Consider the following 8,566-nt stretch of genomic DNA (forward strand, 5'->3'; position numbering starts at 1 on the left):
CGGAGGAGGGACAGACAGATGTCCAGAGCGGGCGGTGGCCACCAGACCTCCCCTGCCCCCGAGTCGCGGCCGCCATGCCCCACAGCCCACGCAGCCGCAGGTCCCGTCGACCGGGGCCTCGGAACGTGCCGGAATCTGGCCACTTCTCACTTTCGTGGGTGCCCCCAGCCACCCTCCACCCAGCGGCCAGAGGGAGCCCATGGGCAAGGCAGGAGGCCACCCGCTCGCCCCGATGCTGCCTCACCCTCGGCCCGGCTGCCTCACCACGGGGGGCTTCTCCCGGAGGCCCCCGGCCCGGCCCCCTCCCTCCCGCCAGCGACCCACGTAGCCTCGAGCCCATTCAGCAGGGGCTTACTCAGCGCGTGCCCCGCGGGGCCCGGCCTCCTCAGCCCGGGGGGCCGCCGTGGCCGCCTCTGTGTATGCCATCGGCGATCACTTAGGACGGGGGGTGGGCACGGAGGAGGGAGGGGCAAAGACCTCACCCAGCGGCCCAACCCCAGAAAGTCCTTTACTGACCCATTAGCCAAAAGCCCCCGGCCCTGCATCTCCCTTGTTTGCTGAGCAAGCGTTGATCGAGCACCTGCTGTGTTCCGGCCCTGTGGGGGGTGCCGGGACCCCGCAGTGAACAAGTCCCGTGGGGCCCCTCCCTCTGTGGAAGTTGCCGGCTAAAGGCAGGGAGGCGGGGGGTGTGCAGGGAGATGACGGTAAACCCTTGGGTAAAATGCAAGTGTCAGTGGGGAAGGGAGGGGGGGTGCCGGGGCCAGGTGGGGGCTGCTCATCAGAGACCCACTAACTTCCCTCCCCGCTGTGCTGTCCTCAGCATGTGGCTTCCATCCCGAAGGTCGCCTCGGGGTCTAGCGCAGCTGCTGGAGTTCCAGCTATCACGTCAGTGTTCCAGGCAGGAAATAGTTGGGAAAGAGAGGAGGACAAAAAAGGAAGTACAGCAGCTCCTTGCCGCCCTCTTAAGCTTCCACTTATGACCTGTTGGGCAGCGCTGCGCTCCACGGACTCCTCTAGCTGCAAGGGAAGCTGCGCAGAGTCGTAGTGGGCTGCAACTGGCAGTGGTGGCTCTCTGAGCTGCCGCTTCCTCGTCTGGAGACGGGAGCCAGTAGCCGCCGGTGCCCGGGCCCGTCGCAGCCCAGAGGCCAGCGCGTGTGTGCGTGCGCCCCTCGCCCGCTCACCGGCCTGTCCTGCCGCTTTCCAGTACTCCCTGTGCAACGAGCCGCTGATCGAGCTCTCCAACCCGGGGGCCAGCGGCTCCCTCTTCTACGTCACCAGCGACGACGAGTTCATCATCAAGACGGTGATGCACAAAGAGGCGGAGTTCCTGCAGAAGCTGCTCCCCGGCTACTACATGGTGGGTGCCCCCGGGTCCCGGCGGGGAGGGCGGGCAGGCGCCCCGTGCCCCGCTTGGGGCTCTGTCGCCTGGCCCCGCACGCCCCTCCGTCGCACCCCCGTCCAGTGTGGGCTCCGTACCCTTCCCCCCTCCGCCGCGCCGCGTGGTTCCCCTCCGCCCCACCTCGCCACTGGGTGCTGGGTCGCCCGCCGAGGACACGTTGCCCCAGGGGCGGGGGCAGCGGGACCCTCGAGGGGCTTGCCACCTGCGCCAGATGAAGGACGGGCATGAGAACAGCCCCGAGGACCCCTGCCCGGCCCCTCCGGGCAGCTCTGCCGTGACTCGGTTTCCCTTTCGGGGTGTCCGCTGTGATGGGCGCTGAGATGGGCCTCCCGGGGGCCCGAGGTCCAGGCTCAGCAAACGGCCCCTGCAGGGGCCCGGGTCCGAGACGCTGGTTGAGCCCCGCAGGCCGGGCCGTGTCGGCAACGCGGCTCTGCTCCGAGAGGCGCAGCCCGGCGGCACGCGCAGGCCAGCGGGCGGCGTTCCGGGGGGCTGTGTTTGTGGACCCCAACATTTGAGTCCCCTTCCAGCCTCACGTGCTGCCAACTATTGGTTTTTGTTGGCTTTTCTTTTTTCAACTCCCCACATATAAAAACCGGCTCTCAGCCTGGCGGCTGCCCGCAACCCAACAATAAAGCCATATCTGGGGCCCCGGTGGGCCCCCCAGCCCGGGGCCGCTTGGCGCACCCGCCGAGCCGGGGTGCTGCTGGACGGCAGGGGGGCCCCGTGCCCCCGCGGAGGGCGTGCAGCTGCCTCAGCCTGCACTGGGCCTGCCGTCGCGAGTGCCCGTCCAGTGGGCACGGGGGCCGCGACCACGGCCTGGCGCTCGGGAGCCGGCCCTCGTGGGTGGGTGCCCGGGCTGGCGGGTCCCGACCGCTCACAGGGGTTGGCCCTGTGGGGCAGCCAGAGCCGGGTGCACGGCAGGGGGGCCCCGCATCCAAGGGGGCGCCGTGGCCCACCCCAAGCCAGGGGTGCAGAGCGGGATTGGGGGTCGGGAGCTTCCCGCGGGGCCGACCTTGGCCTGAGGCCTGCAGGGGGAGGGCAGGGGGGCGGGGTGGGGGCTCCGGGCGCCGAGGCGGGGCTGGCGCCTCACCCCCAGCCGCGCCCCCCCAGAACCTCAACCAGAACCCACGGACGCTGCTGCCCAAGTTCTACGGGCTGTACTGCGTGCAGTCGGGCGGCAAGAACATCCGCGTGGTGGTCATGAACAACGTGCTGCCGCGCGCCGTCAGGATGCACCTCAAGTTCGACCTCAAGGGCTCCACCTACAAGCGGCGCGCCAGCAAGAAGGAGAAGGAGAAGAGCATCCCCACCTACAAGGACCTGGACTTCATGCAGGACATGCCCGAGGGCCTCCTGCTCGACGCTGACACCTTCTCTGCCCTTGTCAAGACGCTGCAGCGCGACTGCCTGGTGAGGAGGAGCCCGCGGCCGGAGCGGACCCCTGACCCCGCGCCAGGGCCCAGCAGAGGGGCAGGGAGGAGGAGCCCGAGGCCGGAGCAGACCTCTGACCCTGTGCCAGGGCCCAGCAGAGGGGCAGGGAGGAGGAGCCCGAGGCCGGAGCAGACCTCTTCTGACCCTGTGCCAGGGGCCAGCAGAGGGGCAGGGAGGAGGAGCCCAAGGCCGGAGCAGACCCCTGACCCCGCGCCAGGGGCCAGCAGAGGGGTGGGGAGGGGGATCCCTGCCAGCTGGGGGCGGGGGGGAGGGCATGGCACCCCTGGGCCACAGGCCGCCACCCAGCCCAGCCAGCCCCAGGCGTGGCCGCGGCACCGGCTTACCCAGCGGTCCTAGCGCAGGGCACCCCTGCAGGTGAAGAGTGAAAGCCCAGGCAGGGGAGCCACGCCTTCCGTGGTCCTGCACGGGGAAGGGCCTCCGGGGGGAGCACTGTGCCTCGCGGGGGCCACTGCCGCCATTTGCACTTCGTGGCCGGGACAGAAAGGCTGGCCTTGCCCTGCCCCCCGAGGCAACTGGCAGAGGGACCCCCGAGAAGAGACCCCGGCGTGGTGTCACGTCCTGGCGCCACGGCGACAGTCCCGCAGCCCGGCACCAGGTGGCCCGGGGCACAAGCCCGGCTCTGCCACGTTCAGCCAGGGGGCCCAGCCCTCCCTCTCGGTGCCTCGGTTTCCCCACCTGCCGGGGGCACGGTTGTGCAGCCCGGCCTGCGGGTGGTCCTGGGGCGGGGTCTGTCCTGGGGGGCTCGGCCCCCTCCGTGTCGGCTCGTTTCATCCACGGCAGCCCAGGAGGTCTGATTTCGCCCACTTCAGAGATGGGGAAAGGGGCTCAGCGAGGGGGTCCCCAGCCGGCAGTCCCCAGCCGGGGGCCGTGGGCGCCAAGGCCGCCTCACCCCGCCCACCCCCTTGAGAAACTGACACCCCAGAAAGCCGCCTGGACGCGCCAAACAGGGCTTCCCTGGAGCCTGGGCAGGCGGGGGTGGCCCGCTGCGGGGCTGGGGGGCGGCAGTCAGAGCCCCCAGCTCCTCGCCGGGGGGCGCCACCCGCGCCCCGGGCCCGAGACGCCGTCCCCGCTAGGGGGCGGGGTCGGGGGCGTGGCGGGGGGGGGGCCCCGAGGCCGGGGGGCGGGGCCGAGGCTGGGGGCGGGGCCGAGGCTGGGGGCGGGGCGGGGCCGGAGGGGGGGCCCCGAGGCTGGGGGCGTGGCCGGGGCGGGGCGGGGAGGGGGGCCCGAGGCTGGGGGCGTGGCCGGGGCGGGGCCGGGCGGGGAGGGGGGCCCCCCCCGAGGCTGGGGGCGTGGCCGGGGCGGGGCGGGGCCGGGGCGGGGCCGGCCCCTGACGGCGCGGCCCGCAGGTGCTGGAGAGCTTCAAGATCATGGACTACAGCCTGCTGCTCGGCGTGCACAACATGGACCAGCAGGAGCGCGAGCGGCAGGCCGAGGGCGCGCACAGCTGCGCCGACGAGAAGCGGCCCCTGGGCCAGAAGGCGCTCTACTCCACGGCCATGGAGTCCATCCAGGGCGGCGCGGCGCGCGGCGAGGCCATCGAGACGGACGACACGTGGGTGCCGCGGGGAGGGGGCCCTCGGGGGGAGACGCCTACGGGTGGGCCCGGGCCGGGCCAGCCTGCTGCCCCCCTGCCCCCTGCAGGGGGGCCCTCCCCGCGGCTGCCTTCGCGGCCCCGCGCTCTCCCTTCACCCCGCGGGGAAGAGGGGGTGCCACAGCAGGAGCAGACAGGCGAGGGGGCCCGGCAGACCCCAGGCACCTCCCTGTGCCCGGGGGCCACTCCTTGGGAAACAGGCCCCCCCGGGGGCTGTCCCGAGGGCCCGGGAGTGAGCCGAGGCGGCCCCAGAACAGGCTGCAGAGCAAAGCTCCAAAGACCAGCGAGGACAGGAGGGGCCCGAGGGATCTGGGAGTGAGGCGAAGCTTCTTTCAGCAAGACAGAAAAGCCAGCCGGCGGCAGGGCAGGGTGGAGAGATCTGCATCCACAGAGATAAAACTTTGCTGGGATAAAAGACGCCAAGATAAGTTAGAATTAAGAGGGAGGATGGTTTTGGTCGAGCTTTCACCTTCAAGATGGACAATCAGCCAAGAGATCCCCCCTCTGGGGCTGGAGGCTCAGTCAGGGAGACAGACCAGGAGGGGTCCCACCCTGGGGACAGGCACGGGGGTCTCCCACCTCAGGGACGGGCACGGGGGTTTCCCACCTCAGAGACAGGCACGGGGGTTTCCCACCTTGGAGATGGACACAGGGGTATCCCACCTCGGAGATGGACACAGGGGTATCCCACCTCGGGAGACAGGGCTCAGGGTTTCCCACCTCAGGGACGGGCACGGGGGTTTCCCACCTCAGGGACGGGCACGGGGGTCTCCCACCTCAGGGACGGGCACGGGGGTTTCCCACCTTGGAGATGGACACAGGAGTATCCCACCTCGGAGATGGACACAGGGGTATCCCACCTCGGGAGACAGGGCTCAGGGTTTCCACCTCAGGGACGGGCACAGCGGTCTCCCACCTCAGGGACGGGCACGGGGGTTTCCCACCTCAGAAGACAGATGTGGGGGTTTTCCCACCTCAGGAGATGGACACGGGGTTCTCCCACCTCAGGAGATGGACATGGGGTTCTCCCACCTCGAGATGGCCCAGGAAGCTTCCCACCTTGGAGATGGGCTCGGGAGGTTTCCCACCTCAGGAGATGGATGCGGGGGGTTTCCCACCTCGGGGGACAGACGTGGGGGTTTCCCACCTCGGAGACGGACATAGTTTTCCCACCTCGGGAGACAGGGCTCAGGGTTTCCCACCTCAGGGACGAGCACGGGGGTCTCCCACCTCAGGGACGGGCACGGGGGTTTCCCACCTCAGAAGACAGATGTGGGGGTTTTCCCACCTCAGGAGATGGACACGGGGTTCTCCCACCTCAGGAGATGGACATGGGGTTCTCCCACCTCGAGATGGCCCAGGAAGCTTCCCACCTTGGAGATGGGCTCGGGAGGTTTCCCACCTCAGGAGATGGATGCGGGGGGTTTCCCACCTCGGGGGACAGACGTGGGGGTTTCCCACCTCGGAGACGGACATAGTTTTCCCACCTCGGGAGACAGGGCTCAGGGTTTCCCACCTCAGGGACGAGCACGGGGGTCTCCCACCTCAGGGACGGGCACGGGGGTTTCCCACCTCAGAAGACAGATGTGGGGGTTTTCCCACCTCAGGAGATGGACACGGGGTTCTCCCACCTCAGGAGATGGACATAGGGTTCTCCCACCTCGAGATGGCCCAGGAAGCTTCCCACCTTGGAGATGGGCTCGGGAGGTTTCCCACCTCAGGAGATGGATGCGGGGGGTTTCCCACCTCGGGGGACAGACGTGGGGGTTTCCCACCTCGGAGACGGACATAGTTTTCCCACCTCAGGGACGGGCTCGGGGCGTTTCCCACCTTGGAGACAGACGCTGGGGGTTTCCCACCTTGGAGATGGACGCAGAGTTTTCCCGTCTCGGTAGACGTTTCGGGGCATTTCCCACCTCGGGGGACTGATCAGGAGGGTTTCCCACCTCGGAGATGGACGCGGGGTTTTCCCACCTTGGGACAGACGCGGGGGGTTCCCACCTGGCCCTGCTGACGGGGGGCTGGTTGTTCTGGGCGGGGCCTCGGCACTGTGGGGTGCTGAGCAGCCCCCAGGGCTCCCCCTGCCTGATGCAAGGAGCACCGCCGGCACTCAGCCCCCAGACAGCACCCGTGTCTCCTGTGTGGCCCGGTCGCCCTGGGTGGACCCTCTGCCTTAGGTGCCATCACAGCAGCCCCGGATGCCGGCTGCAGCTTGCATGTGGCCTGGTCCGTTTGTTCCCTCCGGGCGCCTTGGAGGGAGAGGCATCAACCCCTCTTCTACACGAGAACGAGCTTGGAGAGGGGGCCCCTTTCCGGGAAGCTCAGCGGCGGGTGGTGGTGGGCCGAGCCCTCGGGCCTGGGTCACCTTGAACGCCAACACAGAGGGCACGGGCACGTGGTCGGGCCCTGCCCTCATTCTGTCCTGGCATTCGTAGGGTCTGCGCAGGGCGTGGCGGGGCGAGGCCGGGGGAGCAGGTGAGCTCAGAGCATGGCGTGCAGTGAGGCCTGCGCCCGCGCGGCGGGGTGGGGGTCTCCCGGGCAGCTGCCGCAGCGTGTGACCCACTAACCGCCCACCCAGGGCCGAGCCCTGGTGCCGAGGATGCGGTTAACCCCCGATGGCGCCCGGAGCCCCCTCGTTGCCTGCTGGGCGTGTGTACACGGGCACGCGTGCGTATGTGCCTGCGTGTGTGCACGTGCGTGCATGTGCGTGCCCGGGCCTCGGAGCCCCCCACGCTGGGGTCCCAACTGACAGGCGGGGAGCCACGGGGAGCCCCCAGAGGATGCTCGGAGCCTCGGACTGCTGGCTCCTTCAGCCCCTGGCTGCTCCCCTTGAGTTCTGGAACCTTCACTCGGCCCCACGGTCCGGGCCTCCAGTCCTGGGGGGCCAGGTGCAGGCTGAGCCCCCAGCAGGCACTGACCGGCCCCTCTCCCCCAGGATGGGTGGGATTCCTGCCGTGAACGGCCGCGGGGAGCGCCTGCTGCTGCACATCGGCATCATCGACATCCTGCAGTCCTACAGGTGGGTGCCCGAGACCCCCCGGCCAGGCGCGGCCTCCCCTGAGCGCTCCGGCTTCCACCTGCTGCCAGCCCGTCTCCACCTGAGGCCCCGGCTCGGGACCTGGGCTGCGGGCTTCGGCCTGACTCTCGGGCGGGCGCGGTTCAGCCTGCACTGGCGCCGTTCGGCCTTTATCCCGAGCCCCCGGCCCAGGGAGCCCCCTGCTAGGGGTCCCTCCAAGGGACACCGAGTTCCCTGCTGTGTACAGAGACCCTCTCAGCCAGAGTGAGCACCGAGCCCAGGCTGGAAAGGGCAGTGGGTGGCAGCCAGCCGCACCTTATTCAGCTGCATCTGCTAAGCGCCTACTGTGTGCCGAGGGCCAAGGCTAATAAACAGGGAGCCCCCAGCCTGCCCTCCTGACTCATCAGCCATGAACCGTTTTTATGGCGCAGAGAAGCTCACGACCCGCCACCACGTGGCAAGGGCTTCACACTCATGTGTGCCAGGTGGTCTCGAGCCTGGGAAGCACTGCCCGGAAAAGTCTAGAGGGAGCAGACACCCAGCCTCTTTGAACAGCTGCCGCTCCAAGTCGGGGCGACGGGGGCCCGTTATTCACGCCCCGTACTTGGCAAGCTTTTGGTAATGAAGCGGCGGTTAGTTTTTATCACGAGGGCCACGTGCGTTGGTCATGGAGAATGCCACTGTATGGAAGGGGAAGTCCCAGACCCCGTTTCCCACCCAGATCCCACCCCCGGGGACAGCGCCACACTCTGGCGTTGGGTGCTTTTTTAAAACCTGAAGATGGACTCGGGCTACCCATGTTTCCTCCCACCTGGCAGTGGGTGTGACTCCTGCAGGGCTCTCCCTCTGGTTCTGCAGCAGCACTAGGTGGCGTTGGAGAAGTCAAGAGCCGGGGTTTCTACAGAGAGCCCCGGGGGGGCAGGCAGAGGGGACCCAGGGCCCAGCACGCGCCAGTAGCCAGGAGCCCGTCCCACAGGCAGGGCTGATAGAAAGGGGAAGATCCCAGTTTGGGGGATCCGGGAAGGCTGCCTGGAGGAGGTGACGTGCTTCCCAGCAGCAGCTGGGGTAGAAGGACCAGGCAGCGGCCATGGCAAGGGTTGAGGCATCG

At 69.1% G+C, this 8,566-nt stretch overlaps 1 protein-coding gene across 1 annotated transcript in view; it reads left to right on the plus strand.

Moving 5' to 3' along the window:
* The window catches only part of PIP5K1C (phosphatidylinositol-4-phosphate 5-kinase type 1 gamma), a 44,305-nt gene extending 36,579 nt beyond the window's left edge, over nucleotides 1-7,726 (plus strand). The window contains exons 6-9 of the mRNA XM_058281070.2: nucleotides 1,205-1,357; nucleotides 2,510-2,809; nucleotides 4,198-4,403; nucleotides 7,378-7,726. Coding sequence (XP_058137053.1) covers nucleotides 1,205-1,357; nucleotides 2,510-2,809; nucleotides 4,198-4,403; nucleotides 7,378-7,726 — 1,008 coding nt within the window. The remainder of the gene's footprint in view (nucleotides 1-1,204; nucleotides 1,358-2,509; nucleotides 2,810-4,197; nucleotides 4,404-7,377) is intronic.
* Nucleotides 7,727-8,566: the final 840 nt, after the last annotated feature.

Source organism: Dasypus novemcinctus, chromosome 19 (assembly GCF_030445035.2).
Source record: "Dasypus novemcinctus isolate mDasNov1 chromosome 19, mDasNov1.1.hap2, whole genome shotgun sequence".
Lineage (NCBI taxonomy): Eukaryota > Metazoa > Chordata > Mammalia > Cingulata > Dasypodidae > Dasypus > Dasypus novemcinctus.